At 44.8% G+C, this 22,472-nt stretch overlaps 1 protein-coding gene across 1 annotated transcript in view; it reads right to left on the reverse strand.

Moving 5' to 3' along the window:
* LOC129702477 (zinc finger CCCH domain-containing protein 13-like) overlaps positions 1 to 22,472 on the reverse strand; it is a 94,677-nt gene that overhangs the window by 22,443 nt on the left and 49,762 nt on the right. Inside the window, 6 exon segments of the mRNA XM_055644207.1 lie at positions 1,104 to 1,201; positions 4,189 to 4,648; positions 10,612 to 10,803; positions 13,391 to 13,822; positions 13,904 to 15,031; positions 18,807 to 19,111. Coding sequence (XP_055500182.1) covers positions 1,104 to 1,201; positions 4,189 to 4,648; positions 10,612 to 10,803; positions 13,391 to 13,822; positions 13,904 to 15,031; positions 18,807 to 19,111 — 2,615 coding nt within the window.

Genomic DNA, 22,472 nt, shown 5'->3' on the forward strand with positions numbered 1-22,472 from the left:
CTTCAGATTGAAAGTCACGGGAAATTTTGGATGATTTGCCATAATCATATAGAATGGCAGAGCTGGCTCGAAGGGCCAACACCTGCACCTATTTTCTATGTTTCTATGAAAGAGAAATGAGAGATATAGACGATGAAGTAGAGAGATATAGAACAAATTAATGAATAATATGCAAAAAAGTAACAATGATAAATGAAACAGGCCGCTGTTAGTTGGTATCTAGGTGAGAACGAAAAGGTGGTGTGACTTGGGTGGGGGACGGATGGAGAGAGAGGAAATGCAGGGGTTGAAGTTAGAGAAATCAATAGTCATATGCCTGGGTTGTAAGCTGCCCAAGAGAAATATGAGATGCTGTTCCTCCAATTTGCGTTTTACCTCACTCTGACAATGGAGGAGGCCTAGGACAGAAAGGTCAGTGTGGGTAGGCACAAAATGCTGGAGTAACTTTGAAGAAGAAGGTCAGTGTGGGAATGGGAATTAAAGTGTATAGCAACTGGGAGATCAAGTAGGTCCAGGTGTACTGTTCGAAGGTGTGCAGCGAAGCGTAACACTCTCTGCTATCACATCTATGGAATGCTCTGGTATCCATGTAGAATAATTAAAAAAACATTCATAGTGATTAAAATAAGGAATAAATTAAGAAAATTAAAAAGGACTTTTGACAATCATTACATAATACAAATGGAACCTGATTCATTAATTATTTTTAACCATAAAATATAAATAATACATGCCAGTACTAAAAGCTGCATGCCGTTTTCATGCTTCAAGCCTTTGACGCAAAGATTTACTTCTTCTTAATGAATTAATTTCCAGATCATATTAAATTTCAAAATTCCGTAACTATAAAATTCCACTACCCTCTGAACAAGTCATTTGCAATTATTTCTCATGGAGGACAAATGAATAAGAAAGAGCAGATTTTCTGATCTATTATAATTCCTTACTAAACATTTTATAACATATTAAACGCCAAAAAGGCTGCAATGAAAAAAATGTTTGGCAGAATATAATTTGAGGAATACCAGGAGCTGATTAGGGAATTTGTATATTATTAACCTGTTACAATTCTCTTTAATAAATGCAAACATGTTAAGACTTACTTTTCCCTTCACTACTGTTGCAGGTATCACTATCAGGAGATTCGTCACGGGCTCGCTTCGCCATTGGACTAAGGCTGCTTTCTGTCCGAGGACGTTTTCTAGCAAATGCATAAACAGAAATACATTCACCTTATGGGTATACAGTGACTTGTAAACTCTAATTGCTTGACCAGTTTGGGACAAAAGGAAACAGTTTTGGTGCACAAAACCAAAAATCAACATGGGAATTAACTTACAGCACACTAAATCTAGTATCGGGCAGTCATGTCAGATACATTTGACTTACAAGAACATTATTCCTACTAATGTTATTCAGAAAAGAGGTAAGGTAGCCGTTCAAACATTTAATCAAAGTCCAGGCTACAATTTCTACTTACAGTATAATTTCTACTTACAGTAACTCCTGTATAATGAGAGGAGGGGAGGAGGTTTGCTTTCCTAGAAAACAGACCATAATCGCACTTTTCGATAAGGAGCTATGTCACAAGTTATAGGAGTAGAATTAGGCCATTCGTCCCATTGAGTCTACTCTGCCATTCAATCATTGTTGCCTCCTAATCCCATTTTCCTGCCTTCTCCCCATAACCCATGACACCCGTTCTAGTCAAGAATTTGTCTATCTCTGCCTTAAAAATATTCACTGACTTGGTCTCCACAGCCCTCTGTGGCAATGTGTTCCACAGATTAACTACCCTCCAACTAAAGAAGTTCCTCCTCACCTCCTTTCTAAAAGAGCGCCCTTTAATTCTGAGACTATGACTTCTGGTCCTAGACTCTCCCACCAGTGGAAACATCCTTTCCACATCCACTCTATCTATGCCTTTCATTATTCTGTAAGTTTCAATGAGGTCCCCCCCCCCATCCATCTAAATTCCAGCGAGTAGAGGCCAGTGCTGTTAAACATTGATAATATGTTAACCCATTCATTCCTGGAATCGTTCTTGTAAGTCTCCTCTGGACCTTCTCCAGAGCCAGCACATTCTTCCTTGATATGGGGCCCAAATTTGCTCACAGCACTCCAAATGCGGCCTGACCAGCGCCTTATAGAGCCCCAGCATTACATCTCTGTTTTTCTTCTTGATATAAATGCCAGCATTGAATTTGCCTCCCTTCCTTACGATTCGACTTGCAAATTAACTTTTTGGTATTCCTACACCAGCACTCCCAAGTCACTTGCACCTCCGATTTCTGGATTCTCTCCCAATTTAGTAAATAATATACTTTTATTCTTGTTACCAAAATGCATGACTCCGAACTTTGCTATATTGAATTTCTGCCCATTCTCCTAACCAGCCCAAGTCCTTCTGCAGAGTCCTTGCTTCCTGTACACTGCCTGCACTTCCACCTATCTAAGCATCATCTGCAAACTTGGCCACAAAGATTTCAATCTCCTTATCCAAACCATTAATATACAAGGTGAAGAGAAACAACCCCAGCACCGATCTTTGTGCATGTCAATTGTGCATGGATCTCCAATAGTCTACAACTGGCAGGCAACCTGAAAAAGCGCCTTTTATTGCAACTCTTTGCCTTCTGCCAACCAACCAACCCCGCATGCCTGCTAGTATCTTCCCCTTAATACCAGGAGCTCTCATCTTCCCATGTAGCCTGATATGTGGCACCTTATTGAAGGCCTTCTGAAAATCTAGGTAAACAACATCTATAGCCACCTGCATAGTCTGTCCTGCTATTAACTTTCTCAAAGAACTCCAGCAGATTAATCAGGCAAGATCTTCCCTTTACAAAACCATGCTGACTTCAGCCTATTTTATCGTGAACTTCTTACCAACCACCGAAGTCAGGCTAACCAGCCTACAGTTTCCACTCTTCTGCTTTGCCCCCTTCTTGTACAGCGGGGAGATATTCACAATTTTCCAATCTTCAGGAACCACTCCTAACTCTAGTAATTCTTCAAACATTACAACTAATGGCTCCACAATCTCTGAGGCCACCTCCTTCGGAACCCTGGGGTGCAGTCCATCCAGTGCAGGTGACTTATCCACCCTCAGCCTTTTCAGTTCCACCCTCAGCCTTTTCAGTTTTCCCAGCATCTTCTCCTTAGTAATTGCCAATCCACTAACTTCCACCCCCTGACTCTCGAGGATTGGAGGCACACTGCTAGTGTCTTCCACTGTGAAGACTGATGCAAAAAAATTATTCAATTCTTCTGCCACGTCTCCATTTCCCGTTATCACTTTTCCTGCATCATTATGTTATATGCCTTCTCTTTTGCTTTTATGTTGTCCTTGACCTCCCTTGAGAGCCATGGTCGTCTTATTCTCCCCCTGGAATCTTTCTTCCTCTTTGGAATTAAATGATCCTGCACCTTCCGAATTATCCACAGAAATTCCTGCCATTGCCACTCTACCGTCATTACTACTAAAGCCCATTTCCAGTCAATCTATGCCAGCTCCTCCCTCATGCCTCAGTAGTCCCCTTTGCTCAGCTGTAATACCGACACATGCAATTTCACCTTCTCCCTTTCACATTGTAGGTTAAATTGTGTATGTCAATTGTGCATGCGACAAGAAACGCAAGTTGAAAAAAAAGAAAGATTTATCTACAAAAATTTCACGAGAGCAAATTTTACTCTGTATCTCAAGGCTTTGATTGGTGGTTTGTGAATTCTGTAAAGGGAAATTTACATTACCCAAGCAGCTGTAATGCAGGAATCACCTCTATTTCACTTCTAGTTGCAAATAATGAGGGGAGGTTTCTTCACAGTAGATGGGAAATCTGGGATTTTCCATAGTGAAGGATCAGGAATTAAGTTCATACAAATCAGAGATGGACTAACTTCTGGGTATTAAGGGGTTTAGGGGACACGGAGTTAATGCAGGAAGACGATGCTGAGGAGAAAATCAACAATGACCTTCCTTAACAACAAAGCAGCTATAAGGAACCAGATGGCCAACCCCTGATCCTAATTCTTAAATTCTCATGAATTTGGACTCATTATTCTGTAAATTCCAGATTATCATTCCCATGGATTACTTAATTTGTCTTTAAATAGGTTTGGAAATGACATGGACATTCAGTTAAAGCCAACAGATTACATTTGGAAAAATACTTTGAATCAACACACCTTGTTTTTCTTTGCCCATGACTTTCTCGAAAATCCCGCTCCTCCCGTTGATCATCCTTTTTATCTTTGCGTTCATCTCTTGCTTTATCCTTCTCATCCCAGTCCTTTTGTTTCTCTCTCTCCCTGTCCCTCTCTTTAACTCTCTCCCTTTCTTTTTCTCTGTCCCGTTCTCTCTCTCTATCTCTCTCCCTTTCCCTTTCCCGCTCTCTTTCCTTGCCCCTCTCTCGTTCTCGTTCTTTTTCTCGATCTCGTTCACGGACTCTTTCACGCTCCCTCTCCCGATCTAGTTCTCTTTCTCTTTCTCGCTCTCGGTCTCTATCACGATCTTTGTCACGGTCTCTTTCCCTTAATCTATCATCACGCCTGTCTTCACGATCTGAACGCCGCTCATCCTTTTTCTCATCAAGGTCCTGATCATCTGTCCTCCCTGGATGTCGAGTAGTAGTGTTAATTGTGTGGTCTGCAAAAATAAATATACATTAAATAATAAAGAACAAGTTCTATAGAGTCAATGAAACTTGCCGTAGAGAATATATCTATCTAATTAATCCTACTCTGTCAGTGACAAGCAAGTACTCAAGTCCCATTTGAAAGTTAATATTGTAAAATATTCCCCAACCCACAAACCAAAAGTATTGCCAAGTCATCTTAAAAAGAAAATAATAATCTCTGGCATTTTTCATGGATTCTAAATGTCACAAAGGAAAATAATAATTAATTAGGACAGAATCAAATGTTCAATTTTGGAGACAAGACGCAAAGGGAGCTGAAAACTAAATGTATCCTGTTGGGGGGGGGGGGGGGGGGGGGGGGGGAAGAGAGAGAGAGAGAGGGGGGGGGGGAGGGGGGGGGGAGAGAGAGAGAGAGGGGGGAGAGAGAGAGGAGAGAGAGAGAGAGAGAGAGAGAGAGAGAGAGAGCAGAGACAGTTTCCGGAGGCTCGGAAGGCCTGTGAAAAGACTCCCAAGAGCTGCTCTTTGCAGTGAAGTTGAGTGTGGGCGTCTACTCGGCTGGAGAGAACTCCTTCTGCTGCTCTTTTGGACTGAGACTTACTCTGAGATCGCTCATTGAGCTGACACTGCTGATGTCTCTGGTGCTGGTTGGTGATGGCTCGGTGCTACGCAGCTGTGGTTTCGGGGTCACTCGAGGAGGAGCCGTATGTTGACTTGGAGGGGTCCCAATACGGGATCACGGTCGAAACCGGGTACCGGTGGACCAGGGATGCAATAGCAATGGGTCTGCATGATCTTTTCCAGTAGGATGTGATTGCCTTTGCCGAAGTTGCAGGGGGGAAGTGTGAGATTATATTAAAGTCACAGGAGGATGTGGCCCTAGCTCTGGAGAAGGGGCTCACAGTGGGTGGGATCTTTGTCCCGGTGGAACCGTGGGTGCCCACAGTAAGACCAGCTCTCCTGCGCTGTGTTCCCACTTTCATCTGGGATGCGCTCCTTCTTCCACACCTGACAAAGATTGGGGAGGTGCGGTCTAGGCTGACTAGGCTTATGCGGCCCTGGAGTAACCCGTGTCTTAAAGGGATCCTGAGTTTTAAGAGGCCGGTGTTCATGAAGGTGGGAACGGGATCGGGTGCGGAGGGGAACTTCTTCGTGGAGCATGGTGGGCTCCCCTACTGGAGTTGGAGTTGTGGGGAGGCAGTGTCATGCGTGCAAGGAGTTTGGACACTTCCGCAGGGATTGTCCCAATGACTGTGCTGCTGCGAGAAATCCCAACGCAGCAGCTCAGGAATGCACTGCTGGCCTATCCGGGGCTGCCAGCTCCACCCCGATGACCCAGGGCGGCACTGCTGGCCCATCTGGGGCCGCCAGCTCCACCTCAGCGGCCCAGGGCAGTGCTGCCCCCCACGTCCTGTACCTGTGGCGGTGGATGACAGTGGGATGCAAGGGGGAGGGATGGCAGATGCAGAGGGGGAAGAAGTCCAAGATGATAGGCCCACGCCCACACCTGAGCTCACCCAAAGGGTGCCTGTTGGCCCCGGAGAGGTCCAAGAGGCACCTGGCGGGATTGAGCAAGGAGCTGAGGAGGTTCAGAAGGAGGCAGGGGAGGTGCAGAAGGGAGCTGGGGAGGTTGACCTAGGGGATGGAAAAGAGGAAGCAGGTAGTGTTGAGGCACCTTCCTTTATGGAGGTCACCGTACTGCCGCACATCAGCGAGACAAAAATATGGCGTGGGCCCTTTGAGTGAAAGCATGGCCCTGGGCCCAAAGTCAGGGGACAGCCAACCTCGAGACCTTCCACCCCTGTCAAGGCCGGTGGCCCAGGACTAGTGTCCTCTGGGCCAGAGGATGTCTCTTCGTTTCAGGCACCTTCCAAGGGTGTTATCTCACCAGTTGTTGGGTGGCCCTGGAAATGTGTCCCCTGGGACGGAGGACGAGCAGAGACAACCCGAAGGGAGTCTCGGGTGTAGGGATGGTTTCCCAGCATGTGCTCATTAGAGCCACAAGAGTCGTGACCCTCAATCGGATTCTGCGGGTGCCTGCGCACCGTGGGCCCTGGGGATACCTCGTCTTTTCTTCTTCAGGCCCAGTTGTAGAGGGCGGTGGGATAGTGCAGGAGCCTGGTCATTCATTAGCCAGCTCATCACTGTCAGAGGTATCAGGACCCACCCTCGACACTGATCCGGGGGTGGGATCATGCCGGAGGAGGGGGAGCATGATGTAGCCAGCTTGCGCAATGGAGCGAGCGAGCTGGTAGCCAGCTGCAGTCTTCAGAACTCACGACGACGACCCTGAGCATAGTGAGGGGGAAGATGCTGCTTCAGGTGTCAGTGGGTTGGCAGATTGCCCGGATTCCAGTGCTGTGTCTCGAAGGGCCCTTATCTGGGAGATTCGGTAGTTTCTGAAAACAAACAAGTGCAGTAGGACCAAAATGGAGTCAGCTGGCAGACGATAGCCGGACCTGCCGGGACGTATCCGGTCACTTGATGCTATCCTTTGCAGTGGTCTTCCAGAGTCTGAGAAATGTCAGATTGTTTCCTCACACTCCCCGAGGATTTCAGTTGCACACTTGTGCTGCGAGATCGCTCAGTGTGCCCCTGCTGTAGCGAAGAAGTTGAGAGGTTTGACTGACTCCTTCGCGTTGGTTGATGCGTGGCAGAAGCTCTAACCTGATTCCAATGCTTTTTCGCGAAGGTCTGAGGGGGATGATTCCCGTAACGATCACATGTACATCTTCGGAGCGTATGTCTCTCGTGTCTCGGCGGCTTCTGTGCGGCCGGTGCCGTGCTCGGGCCACTGTCTGGTGTGAGTGGCTGCTGGAGGATCGACGATTCTGGGTGCCATTCAGTCGGTTTGGGGTGAAGTGGAGAGAGAGGTAGAGGGGCCTCCCTTCCCTTAGGCAGTGGTGGGATGTGGGAATGGCTTGTATCCGTCTCTTTTGTCAGGAATACATGTGGGGGTCGACCAGAAGGCGGGACGCGGCGGTCGAGCAACTCGAGAGGGAGTTACTTGACGCAGAGTCTCGCTTAGTCGGATTGGTGAGGACTCCTGTGAGTGGCGAGAGTATCAGGAGAGGAAGGAAGAGCTGAGGGACCTGTTGCTTGAGCGTTCCCGAGGCGCTTATGTGAGGTCGTGGGTCCAGATGCTGCACGATCTGGACCGCGCTTCACTTTTCTTTTTCCACCTGGAGAAAGGGCGGAGATCCCACAAACCGCTCGTTGAGCTGCTCGCGGATGATGGCTCGTCTGTCACAGATCCAGAGAAGATCAGTGGTTTACTTCGGTCCTTTTATGGGTCTCTGTTCTCCGCAGATGGATTTAACGGGGAGGCTCAGAGGGTCCTGTGGGAGGGTCTACCGACTGTAGATAGGGAGGTGTTTGAACTCCATGATGACCCCTTATCATTGGAGGAGTAGACTGGTGCCCTGCACCAGCTCAGGAGGGGCAAATCCCCAGGGCTGTATGGGCTGACGGTAGAGTTTGTTAGAGCTTTCTGGGATATCCTGGGGGGTGACTACATGAAGGTCCTGGGGGAGATGCTCCTCTCGTGGCGCAGGACAGTTGTTGTCCTGCTGCACAAGAGGGGCGAACTCCACCTGTTGGAAAAACTGGCGCTCTCTCCTCAGTACAGAGTATAACGTGCCTGGGCTCCGTGCTGTCCCATCTGATCCACCCGGACCGATCAGTCCCTGGCCGCTCCGTTCAGGGTAACATCCACCTGGTTAGGGACCCAATTCATCTATCCCATGAGAACTGGTCAGTCAGCTGCTTTTCTGTCCCTTGATCAGGAGAAGGCTTATGACTGGGAAGATCATGACTACCTCTTCGGGATGCTGCAAGCGTTCATCAAGGTTAACGGTGTGTTGTTGGCTCCCTTTCACTTTGGGAGGGGGCTACTCCAGGGGTGTCCCATGTCTGGTCTGTTGTACTAGGTCTGTGTGGAGACGTTCCTGTGTCTTAATTGGTGGTTGACAGGCCTGGCTCTACCAGGACCAGGGGAGGAAGTGGTTCTCTCTGCCTATGCCAACGATGTACTCCTTACATTCACTGACCCTGTTGACCTGCGACCCTGTTGACCTGCGGAGGATGCGTGATTGCCAGCAGGTTTTCTCGGCTGCATCGTCCGCCAGGATTAACTGGAGTAAGTGTTCTGGACTTTTGGTGCGTGGAGCATCACGCACCTCCTCCATCTGAGGGTCTACCTGAATCCTACTGAGGATGCTTGGCCGGCAAACTGGCTGGAGCTGGAGACGTAAATCGTCGCTCGGCTGAGACTTTGGTCAGGCATGCTTAGAGTTCTTTCTTTCCAGAGTAGGGTGCTGGTGATAAGCCAGCTGGTGGCTTCCACATTATGGTACCGGCTGGCTACTCTTGTCCCGCCCTCTATCTTTGTAACTGCATTACAGACAGAAGAAGCTGGTGGATTTCTTTTGGGGAGATAGGAAGTACTGGTTTCCGCAGCGGCCCCGAGTCTCCCGTTAGAGGAGGGTGGCCAGTCCTTAGAGACCAAGAGAAGAATAGTGAAGAGAGGAAGAGAAAAGAGAGAGAAAGAGAAAAGAGAAAGAGGGAGAAATGTGGAGAAAGAGAAAGTGAGAGAAAGATAAAAATAGTCGTTTTCTATGCACGTTTCTCCCTTCAGTGGTCCAACAATTTGTAGTGGCTGAACACCTTCACCAGGTGATAAATATCAATTTCTGCTACACAAGTGGAACGAATCAGGACCAGCTGGACTAGGTTAAAATAAATCACCAAAGAGATGAAGAGACAATTGGCTTTCAACCTTAAACAAAACCTAAAATGCGTGATAACGTCTTCTCAGAACAATCCCAAATTCACCATTAATAAGAAAGCTCTGACTCTAACTCATGACCACTTCCCTTAACTCTTCCATTGGTTCTCATTTGTTGTATTGTTTGGATGATATTCAATCCTTCATGCCCAAGAAACACTCTAGTTTGTGGACCACCGGGTGGTGTCGCGATGGCAGCCTCACCAGCAGCCTGTGTGTCATTTCAACACTTTTTGTTATTTTAAGTGTGTCTAAAATGAATGGTTCAATGTTTCTCGGTATGTTTGATGTGGAGGGGAGTGGGGGAAATAGGCGGAAACCTTTTTCAGTCACTTACCTCGACGGAGATGTGATCTTTCTCCGTCCCCCCTTGTGGCCTAACAACTTGGATTGGTGCGGCCTTTCCTGCAGAACGGCTAGTAGCTTCAAACCGTAAGCGCGGCGCGGACTTACCATCACGGAGCGGGCGATCCTTTGCCGGGGATCGCTGAGGAAGTGCTCCGACCGCGGGGCCTGTGGACTTTAACACCGTGAGAAGAGGCCGACTCGGGAGCTCCATGCCACGGAGTGTTCCGATCCGTTCCGATGCCAGAGTTTCCATCATCCCAACGAGAGGGCTTGAACAGCGGACCGTCGGCAGAGGCAGTGCTGAGGGTTCAAAAGCCCCGACCACCACGGGTGAACAAAGGAGGAAGATGACTGAACTTTATTACCTTCTATCACAGTGAGGATTGTTGATTCCATTTTGGTGGATGTTTATGTTAAATTTATTGTTCTTTTTTACTTGTATGGGTGTATGGTAATTCAAATATCACTGTACTGTAATTGGTGCATGTGACATATGTGAATAAATGTGAACTTGATCTTGAAAAGCCATTTTATTTGGCTATCATCACCAATTGTTCTCCTGCTACCACAGACTCAGGCTAAATCAGACTATACACATCCAACCCCACCCAGAAAGGCTTCTGACCCCATATTTCCAAATCAGGAAGAACACATCCCATATCTCTGCCCTTGTGAATTGTTGCTAAATCCGAGATAAACTAAAAAAATCAAGCATATGAATAAACTTTCTTTTTCTAAATTATTAGATGTTAAAATGATAATTTTCAGGTCTGAATTCAGGTAGCGGGGAAACTGGTTTTCCATCAACTTTTCACTGTTACCATCAATCGGTACCCTTACCTCTCTCTCGATCTCGGTTTTCACGCTTTTCCCTTTCCGTATGGCCACGTCTGTCAAAGGAAGTATCTCTGCTTTGGTCTCGATCATATCGATCTCTTTCTGTGTATCCACTTCTTGTATCCCAGCTTTCATGGTAATTACCGCTTGTGCCATGTGTGTCAAATTGTGTTCCTCTGGTTGTTCCTCGGCTCCCTGGAGCAATCAGATTTTATTTATTTTGTAGTACAAAATGAAGACTTTTGTGAGAAATACAGCAGACTCACTTAATAACACTATCTTTGAGCATTACAATAAACGTATGAGTTAAAAAAAAAAAATTTCTCCATGAACAAAAAAACAATTTACCAGAACACAAAACCCTGAGGTTGTCAAAAACGGAGTTGTAAGCCTTTTTCTTCCTTAAACTCCTTCCCAGATATGAATCATCCCTATACATGAACAGTAGCTTCATCTGTGATAGCATATTTGTAGTATGACAATTCCGTACTTATTTCATTTGGATAAACACCTTTCACTTTAATTCTTCACCCCACTCTGACCTGTTTGTGGTTTCCACTCTTCCAACAAGGCACAACATAAGTTTGAAGAACAGCATTTTTGCCTCAGACTCAATATCAAATTCAACAAAGTCAGAAAACTAGTTTCAATGTGAATTTGAAAGGATCTTCAATCTCAAAAGTTACTCTATTTCTATTTTCATGGATGCTACCGATCTCTTGAATCTTTGCAGCATTTCCTGAATCTTTGCAGCATTTCCTGTCTTTACTTTCTATTTCATGCATGAGAACTTTTTCATTTTCAATTTCTTGAAGGATTAACAATCATCCTGTTCAGCGAAATTCCTCAGCAAAAGGATGTTGCCAGGACTCAATGGTCTGAGAGGTTGAGTAGGCTAGGATTCTATTCTTTGTAGTGTAAGAGGATGAGGGGTGATTTTAAAGAGGTGTATAAAATCATGTGAGGAATAGATCGGTAGATGCAGACTCTCTTGCCCAGAGTAGGCGAATCAAGGACCAGAGGACATAGGTTTAAGGTGAAGTGGAAAAGATTTAATAGGAATCTGAGGGATAACATTTTCAAACAAAGGGTGGTGGGTGTATGGAACAAGCTGCCAGAGAAGGTAGTTGAGGCAAGGACTATCGCAACGTTTAAGAAACAGTTAGAGAGGTACATGGATAGAACAGGTTTGGAGGGATATGGGCCAAATGCAGACAGGTCGGACTAGTGTAGCTGGGACATATTGGCCAGTGTGGGCAAGTTGGGCCGAAAGGCCTGTTTCCACACTGTATGACTATGAAAAGGATGAAGTATCCGCCTAGATTACATGTCCATGGTATTGATGCCCATTTGAAACCAAGAATCATGATGCAGTGCAGATGAGACCAAGGAATTATGTTTTTGGTTTTCTGTTTTTAAATACATCTATCAGCTGTTGCAGCATTTACCTTTGTTTGCTAAGTTTGGGCAATCTCATACACAGCAACAACCAGGATGTAAGACACAAAAAGCTGGTGTAACTCAGCGGGACAGGAAGCATCTCTGGAGAGAAGGAATGGGTGACGTTTCGGGTCAGTTACTCCAGCTTTCTGTGTCTATCTTCAGTTTAAACCAGCATCTGCAGTTCCTTCTTACACAACAACCAGGATGTTGATGACTATTGTCTTGTTTTTCAGTTGCTCTTGACTTTGGGAAACCATTGAATGTGTCAAGATGACATATTTTCAAATGCTTGCTTTACTTGTGGTACTACTCATAATTTGCTTATAAGTCAGCCGCCTAAGTTGTAGTTCTGTTCCTAATTCCAAGCCTGGGGATTCTCACTTCTGGTCCATTTTCTGCTGTTGAAAATGTCGGTCAACCTCTCCATATACAACACCACCTGTTCAAAGCTACATGGATCCAACTATTAAATTCAGCTCCTCGTGAGAATCAAGAGGTATAGTTGGGTGGTAGAACATTTCAGCAAGTCATTTATGTGAAGATATTTGAAGCAACTTGAAGAGACTGACTGTTAAAAAAAGATACTTGAAGAGACTAATTGTTAAAAAAAAGATACCAAGGTAGAGCAGTCTTTTACATAAATGCTGAGTACATAGGTATGTAAAGGAGGAAGAGAGAATCTGGTTAAGTAGAACAAATAGTCCAAGTCGGTTAGGACCCAAACACAAAAGAACAGGTAATTAGGATAGTGAATTAACTCATGAACCATGTTTTTGAAAATGGCAAAATAATAACTGCATACAATGTTGTGACCCACTCTTTAGTGAGACAACAAATGTCACTGTGCATTTTTATTGGCTTTAATTCAATAATCAATCACATTTTTCTTAAAATGCCAAGGACATTGGGAAAAATGCAATACACGAATTTGGACAGCTTGGAAATTAAACATGATCACAATTCCTTTAATTGCATGATACCAACATACCAATCTAAACAAATTAGTTTAAATATAATTACTTAACGAAGGCAAAGGTGATTCATAATATAGAATGAGACATATAATTATAGAAAAACAACAAAAATTAAACCATAGAAGTTAAGGTATGCACAAGGACATAAAAGACAGAAGATTTCTTTTTGGCACCACATAAATAGGAATATACTCATGATTTCACTGTCAGAGATCTACCAATCCATCTCATATTAATTTTGGATTTTGACATGACAAAACTGCATTTAAAAAAAAATGTTTATTCCGTCAGGAAATATGAGAGCTAGTGTCATAACAATTGAATATTGGGCCTGAATGATTAAAATAAAAATATTTGTAGCTTACCTTTGTCAGTTAATTCTGGTCCTCTTCCTCTTCCTCTGGCTGTCCTTTCACTCCTGGTCTCGCTCCTGCCGTCTCCTCTGGCCTCGCTCCTATTGTCTCCTTTGGGCTCGCTCCTATTGTCTCCCTTGATTTCGCTCCTGACATCTCCTCTGGCGTCTCCCCTGGCATCGCCTCTGGCATCTCCCCTGGCATCGCTCCTGCCGTCTCCCCTGGCATCGCTCCTGCTGTCTCCCCTGGCATCGTTCTTGCTGTCTCCCCTGGTATCGCTCCTGCTGTCTCCCCGGGATTTGCTCCTGCTGTCTCCCCTGGATTCGCCCCTGCTGTCTCCCCTGGTCTCACTCCTGCCGTCTCCCCTGGCATCACTTCTTCCATCTCCCCTGGCATCACTCCGGCCGTCTCCCCTGGCATCGCTCTCCCCTGGCATCGCTCCTGCTGTCTCCCCTGGCATCTCCCCTGGCTATCTCCTCTGGCATCGCTCCTGCTGTCTCCTCTGGCATCGCTCCTGCTGTCCACCCTGGCATCGCTCCTGCTGTCCCCCCTGGCATCGCTCCTGCTGTCTCCCCTGGCATCGCTCCTGCTGTCTCCCCTGGCATCGCTCCTGCTGTCTCCCCCCCTGGTCTCTCCTGCTGGGCATCGCTCCTGCTGTCTCCTCTGGCTCGCTCCTGCTATCTCCTCTGGCATCGCTCCTGCTCTCTCCTCTGGCATCGCTCCTGCTGTCTCCCCTGGCATCGCTCCTGCTCTCTCCTCTGGCATCGCTCCTGCTGTCTCCTCTGGCATCGCTCCTGCTATCTCCTCTGGCATCGCTCCTGCTATCTCCTCTGGCATCGCTCCTGCTATCTCCTCTGGCATCGCTCCTGCTGTCTCCCCTGGCATCGCTCCTGCTATCTCCCCTGGCATCACTCCTGCTATCTCCCCTGGCATCACTCCTGCTATCTCCCCTGGCATCGCTCCTGCTGTCTCCCCTGGCATCGCTCCTGCTATCTCCTCTGGCGTCACTCCTGCTGTCTCCCCTGGCGTCACTCCTGCTGTCTCCCCTGGCATCGCCACGACCATCCCCTCTGGCCTCGTTCCGGCTTTCACCCCTGGTCTCGCTGCGAAACTCTACCCTAGACTCGCTGCGACTGTCTCCCCTCGTCTCGCACCGACCATCACCCCTGGTCTCACTGCGAACATCACCCCTGGATTCATTCCTGCCTTCAATCCTCACTTCACTCTGACGTTCATTCTTGACGTCAGTCCGGGAACTTTCATCTCTGCCATGGCTCCGGTTGTAACTGCGGTCTTCATGATGCTGTTCGTCTTTCCGATGAGAATCTCTGCTATCTCGGTAGTCATGAGTATCACGGCTAGGACGAGACTCTCTCACATCTCGAGAGTCTTTACTCTCCTTGTAATCTCGAGTGTCTTTGCTCTCCTTGTGATCTCGAGTATCTCTTGAATCACGAATCTCATGAGATTCTCTGGTCTCTCTGCGCTCAGTGGTGTCTTTCACTTCTTTATGATCCCGATTGTTTTTGTTATCACGCGTATCCCTGATTGAGTGCTCATCTCTTTCTTGGAGTACATTCTGATCCAGTTCACAGCCTCGCCGGTCTCGAATATCCTTGCTCTCCTTTTCTCGGTCCCGCTTTCCTCTGCTTCCTGAGAAGAAAATCTGCATTAATATCTAAACAAAATATCATGTATTAACGATGAGGACAAGCTAATTAAACTTGATTGTAGATGTAAATGATCCCAAATTATAAGGCAGTAAAATCCTAACGCACTAGAGAGCTGTGTTTATCTGCAGTGGTAACAGGAAAACCATTAGATAAAACAATGCTGATTAACGGTTATTTAATCATCCCGCAGTAATTTAATACAATTGATGGTTCTATTTTAGTCAAAGACCAAAAATATGATTCTGTTTATCATAACGGGGGAGGGGGGGAGATAGACTGGAGGGGAGAAAAGACCAGGACAAATTAGGGCAGACAGCAGGTGACCTGAGGCAGAATGGTTCCCTGGTAGACTCATTGTTGGCTAGGGAAGGTGTAACTTCAAGAGGGATACATTACTGCGAACCGTGGAACTGGTTAAACGACTAGGGTGGAGTAAGGGGGCTAAGAGGGGAGGGGAGGGGGAGGGCGGAGCAGGGGAGTGTTAGTATAAGATACATAAAATTTGAGAATTCAACGTTCATACCGCAAGGTTGTTAGCTCCCCGAGCGAAATATGAGGTGCTGTTCCTCATCCATGCAAAGTCACCTTCTTTCACAATCACAATATATTCACAATCCATCTCAAAATTCTTTTTACACTTTCAGGATACATTAACATTAGGGCAGAAAACAGCAGGTGACCTGAGGCGTAGGAATGGTTCCCTGGCTAGACTCATTGTTGGCTAGGGAAGGTGTAATTTCAAGAGGGATACATTACTGCGAACCGTGGAACTGGTTAAACAACTAGGGTGGAGTAAGGGGGCTAAGAGGGGAGGGGAGGGGGAGGGCGGAGCAGGGGCTCCAGGTAGAGTGTTAGTATAAGATACATAAATTTATTTGAGATTTATTCAACGTTCACATTTTATCCGCAGATCCAAATTGTTAGCTCCCCTTGAGCGAAATATGAGAGGTGCTGTTCCTCCGGTCCATGAAAAAGTCAACTAAATCTCCATTCACAATCACAAGGTGATATTCACAAATCCATCTCATTGATTTTTAATTATTTTTACAACTTTTTAACTGTGAAGATTGTTCCATACATTTTCACCCACACCTAAAATTATGCTTCAGATTGCATCTCCCTTACTGAAAACCAAGCATATTACATTTTACTTTCCTCCGCAACCGTAGGAAATGCAGCACCTGTCCCTATACTTCCTCGCTTGACTCCATCTAGGGTCCTGTCCCCATGCCTCCTCCCTTGACTTCATCCAGGGATTCCAACAGTCCTTTCAGATGTGGCAGAGGTTCACTTGCACCTCCTCCAACCTCATCCACGGTATCCGTTGTTCTCTGTGTACATTCCTAGATTCATCAAAGACCCACAACATCCTGGCCGCACACTCATCTCCAGGTAGAAGGTACAGGAGCCTGAAGACGGCAACAACCAGGTGCTACTTCCCCACAGCCATCAGGCAATAAAACCTGGCTCGGACAAAAGCTTTGATTATTAATAACCCATTATCTGTTATTTGCACTTTATCATTTTATTTGTATCTTCATGTGTCAGTGCATATCATTTATCGACCATAGTATATGGACCCACAGCCAGATCCAGCCCCGCTTTTTCTGCCGTAGTAAACTGCCTAGCGGATACTACCACTGAGCCAGCCATTCTGTGTTTCCATTCCGAAGAAGCAAAAAAAGTGTCAAAGATAAAAGGTTGTGCACCTGTATTGTCTGTTTTGTAGTAAATGCCTACTCTGGTGCTGACAAAACATGACATAAACATCATAAACTCACTTGAACTTGGCCTAGCCTAGCACAGACTGGACGTTCATTTTGCTGAACATCCACACTCAGAACGCCTTGGCCCAAGCGATCTCCCGGTTGCCAAACATTTAAACTCCCCTTCCCATACTGATCTTTCTGTATTGGACTCCTTCACTGTCAGAGTGAGGCCACATGCAAATTGAAGGAACAGCACCTCATATTTCACTTGGGCAGCTTACAACCCAGCGGCATGAATTTGATTTCTCCAATTTCAAATGACACCTGCATTACCTCTCTCTCCACCCCTCCCCCACCCCAGCCGTCCAGCTAGTTCCACTGCATGCATCCATATATCCCTTCGTTTTCATCTTCCACAGCTAACAATGGTCCATTGTGGGCTCCACCTTTCCTTGCTCATCGGCGCCGGTACTAATTTGTTCGGAACCTTTTCGTACATCTATTTTCCCTCCCCTATGATTCTCAGTCTGAAGAAGGGTTTTAACCCGAAACATCACTATTCCTTTTCTCCAGAGATGCTGCCTGATCCGCTGCTTTACTCCATCATTTTGTGTCTATCTTCGGTGTAAACCAGCATCTGCATTTCCTTCCTACACATTCCATTTTTTCCTGATCAAACACTTTTGAAAGAAAACTAGCGAGATTGACACGATCTCCTTTCAAGTGCCCACGTTGGTCATCTCTCAAGAATCTATTTTGATCCATAATGTACATCAAAGTCCATAATTTCTTGGTTTGATTTTGCTATTATTTGAGAAAACAGTTGTTTTTGTCCAATCATCATTCCAGTATTCAAAGGATTTCTGCAAGATATGTACCAAAGCTCCTGAAATCTATTTCATTCAGGATTCTTGAAGGCATTTCATCTATCCTCAGTTTTATTTGCAGCAACAACCCGCATTGGTAATATAAATTGTAAAACACCATCTTGGTCTCTTTTCAGAACAGATGGATTATCCATCTCCTCTCTTTGGTAAATACTGACAAAAAATCTTATTCAGAGCTTTTGTAGCCAGTCTGGTATACAATATTGGGTTCTCAACCATTTCCAGTGGCCAAAATCTATCCCTTATATTTTTCTCTCTTTCTAAATGCAACTAAGAGGCCGATCCTTAACTTTCCACGCACTATTCTATTCCTAGGCTATTTCTTTGCCAAATGTTCTCCTTTTCTCTCTGCTTTGAAAATTGATAGCTTACACTGATAGTTCCATGGAAAATGTTTTCCTAATAAAGAAAGCATTAGGCCTTGGGAAGCATCTGCACTACTTTCACCCATCAAGGATGGATGCACATTATGTTTTAAACCTCTTGTTATTTACTACCAATTTTTGAAATGTATACGGAGGGGGGGGGGGTGTATTTGATAATAACACAACTTTCTATCTCTTTTTATGAGACATAACCTTGATCTGAATTAAGGAAAGATAACGAAGGATAATTTTCCCTCTTTAGTCATCCCAAAACCTTTGATGCAAAGGAGTTCATTACATAGAGAATGGCAAATTTGAACGTACTTGAACTTTATAGGCAGCACAGTAGCACACCGTTAGAGTTGCTGCCTTACAGCGCCAGAGACCCTGGTACTGTTTGTGCAGAGTTTATGTTCTTCCTGTGACTGTGTGGGTTTTCGCTGCGTGCTCAGGTTTCCTCCCACATTCTGAAGGCATGCAGGTCTGTAAGTTAATTGGCTTCTGTAAATTGCCTCTAGGATTCCTGTAGGATAGACCTACTCTATGGGTGATCGCTGGTCTCGCAGACTCGTTGTGCCGAAGGGCCCGTTTCCACATTGCATCTCTAAACTAAGCTCTAAACATCACTTTGCATATTGGTATGATACTTATGCTAAATTTATAAAACAACAACTTTTCAAAGTCATATCATTTAATTATAAAAAAAGAATCAACAATTAAGCATCACTTGGAATTGATTTAAAAAAGCAAACTTGGACTCAGCATAATATTTTTCAAAAATGATTATGTTTTACCTGCCCTTTTCTCATGATGTCGCTCCTGTAACGGCGATTTTTCTTGCTCGAGTTTGCCTTTTTCTCTTCCAGAGGACCTATGTTTTATTGGACTTTGCTTTCTCTGTGGAGATGAAGAACGCGGAGCATATGGTGAAGAGGATCGTTTTCGAGTCAGTGATGCCGCATGCTGATAGGACGGTGAGGTGGAACGTTTGTGGCGAGGAGATGATGATCTTCTCGTCGCAGGTGAACCTGATCGAGATGATGGGGAGTGCTGTCTTGACACAGTGGGAGTTTGATGTTGCCTCTGGGAAGAAGGTGATCTGCTGGAAAGGTGACATTTGAAAAGCTCATTAAAAATATTTGAAGTATTTTGTGAAACAGTTGTCAAGCAAGCCTTTACTTATGGTTAATTAAGGGTTTTGATCCTGAGAACGCAGAACTGGTGTGAACAGATGATTGATGGTCGGCATGGCTGAAGGGCCTGTTTCCATGCTGTATCTTTAAAACTAAAAACTGTCTGAAAGTTGATTTCTCTGTAAGTTAGAAACATCTGTTATCTATTGTAACCCATATCATACTGCTCTATGTACACCTGCCACACTTCTTTCGCTTAATTGAATAATCATTTAACTACTCACAAGTAAACTAATGGAACATATAACTGTTTCCAGTCATTAGTCAATAATATGAAATATTTTATTACCATTAAAAACATATTGTTACTATTGAAAAATGCCCTAAAATGCACAGCAAAGTCAGATTTCCAAAACTCTGGTCATTCGTAACCCAGGGAACGCCTGTTTTATTGTGGTTCTAGCAAATACAGACCTAGCCTATTCAATCTTTCCTCATAAAACACACAGATTCCAGATACATCTAGGAAAGCTCCTCCAAAATTTCTTCCACCTTGTTGACATACTCCTTTAATTAAGGAGATTGGTACTGTACACACTATTTGAGATGTGATTTCACCTGTGCCCTATATAACTGAAGCATAATCTCTATATTAAGGTATTAATTTCTTCCACAAACAATATTCTGGTGGGGTTCTAAGTACTTGCAATAACAGCATGCTCGCCATTTGCAAATCATACAGTACAACAGTCAGATTCCTGTATATCTTGGAACTCTGCAATCTCTCACCTTCAGATATGCCTTTTTATTGTATCTGCTAAAGGGACAGTTTCTCATTCTCTCACATTTGCCACATATTGGCCCACTCACTATTTATACCCTTTTTTGACTTTGCTCCTTCCTCTGTCCTCCAGCATTTTTCTCTGCACTACATGTTGTACTTGTATATGGCTTCATTTTGTATGCTTTGACTGGATAGCAGGCCATCCAAAGCTTCACTGTATCATGGCACGTGACAATAATAAATCAATACCTTTTCTCCTTGCATCTCTCCACAATTTGATTTCCTACCTATTTTTGTGTCAAGAGCAAAGTTAGCAAATATGCCGATCATCCAAGACATTTATATAAAATGTAAAAACGTCAAGGCCCCAGCATGATTTCTCTGGCACACCACTCATTACCAACCAAAAATAGACCAATTTATGCCTACTCTGTTTCCAGTCAGTCAATCTTCTCACCATGCCACTACGTTACCTCCGACACTATGAGCTTTTACTTTCCCTGTAATTTTTGATATGGCACCTTGTTGTATCTTCTGAAAGTCTATGTACAGTACATCCACCACACATCTTTATGTGTAGCACAATCTATTCCATTAAAGAACTCCAATAAATTGGTCAGACCTTTGAGAAAAACCTATTGACTTTGTCTGATTATATTGAATATTTCTAAGTAGCCTGCTACAATAACTTTAACAACAGCTCAAGCATTTTTCTACTGTCCAATGTTAGGTCACAATTTATCACCCTCCAATCTGCAGCAACTCTTCCAGAATCCGCAACATTTTGGAAAAACCATGTCCATATCTTAACGCATGCAGGATATTGTATAAGCTTTGGAATTTGGAATAGAATTAAGCATTAAGTTGTCAGTGAACATCCATACTTCAGATTTTATGGTGGAGAGATGGTCATTGATGAAGCGTCTAATGACGTTTTGAGTGCTGAATACTGTTCTGGGGAACCTTCTGCAGGAGGATCAGGTCTGGGAACTTAATATTCAGGGTTATACATCCTATAGAAAGGACAGGCATGTGGGCAGAGGAGGGGGGGGGGGGGGTGGCTCTTCTGGTGAGGAATGGAATTCAGTCCCTTGCGAGGGAAGACATAGGGACTGACGAGGTAGAGTCACTGTGGATTGAGTTGAGGAATTGCAAAGGCAAGAAAACACTAATTGGTGTTATCTACAGACCCGCAAATAGTAGCCCGGATGTAAGTTGCAGCAGGAGTTAAAACTAGCATGTAACAAAGGTAATGCCACTGTGGTGATGGGGGATTTCAATATGCAGGTAGACTGGGAAAATCAGGTTGGTTCAGGACCCCAAGAAAGAGAGTTTGTAGAATGCCTCCGAGATGGATTCTTAGAGCAGCTTGTAATGGAGCCGACCAGAGAAAAGGCAATTCTGGATTTAGTGTTGTCCAATGAACCAAATTTGATAAGAGAACTCGAGGTAAAGGAACTAGTGATCTTAATATGATTAGTTTTAATCTGCAATTTGAGAAGAAGGTTACATCAGAAGTGGCAGTGATGCAGTTGAACAAAGGGGATTATGAAGGCATGAGAGAGGAGCTGGCCAAGGTAGGCTGGAAAGGAATACTAGCAGGAATGACGGTGGAACAGCAATGGCAGGAATTTCTGGGCATAATCCAGAAGACACAGGATCATTTAATTCCAAAAGGGAAGAAAGATTCTAAGGGGAGTAGGAGGCAACCGTGGCTGACAAGAGAAGTTAGGGATAGAATAAAACTAAAAGAAAAGATGTATAACACAGCAAAGAGTGCCCGGAAGCCAGAGGATTGGGAAACTTTCATAGGACAACAGAAGGAAACAAAACGGGCAATATGGGCTGAAAAGATGAAGTACGAAGGGAAGCTGGCCAGGAATATAAACAAGGACAGTAAAAGCTTCTTTAGCTATGTTATGGGAAAAAGAATAGCAAATCCAAATGTGGGTCCCTTGAAGGCAGACACGGGTGAAATTATTATGGGGAACAAGGAAATGGCAGAAGAGTTGAACAGGTACTTCGATCTGTCTTCACTAAGGAAGACACAAAATCTCCCAGAAGTACTGGAGAACAGAAGAACTAAGGGGGTCGAGGAACTGAATTAAATTTTCATTAGGCGAGAGATAGCATTGGGTAGGCTAATGAGACTGAAGGATGATAATTCCCCGGGGCCTGATGGACTGCATCCCAGGATCCTAAGGGAGGTGGCTCTAGAAATAGTGGACACATTGGTGATCATTTTCCAATGTTCAATAGATTCAGGATCAGTTCCTGTGGATTGGAGGATAGCTAATGTTATCCCACTTCAAGAAAGGAGCGAGAGAGAAAACAGGGAATTACAGACGTTAGCCTGACTTTGGTGGTGGGAAAGATGCTGGAGTCAATTATTAAAGAGGTAATAATGGGGCATTTGGATAGCAGTAAAAGGATTAGTCCAAGTCAGCATGGATTTATGAAAGGAAAATCATGCTTGACTAATCTTCTGGAATTTTTTGACTATGTGACAAGTAAAATGGATGAAGGGGAGCCAGTGGATGTAG

The sequence above is a fragment of the Leucoraja erinacea genome, chromosome 13 (genome assembly GCF_028641065.1).
Source record: "Leucoraja erinacea ecotype New England chromosome 13, Leri_hhj_1, whole genome shotgun sequence".
Classification (NCBI taxonomy): domain Eukaryota; kingdom Metazoa; phylum Chordata; class Chondrichthyes; order Rajiformes; family Rajidae; genus Leucoraja; species Leucoraja erinaceus.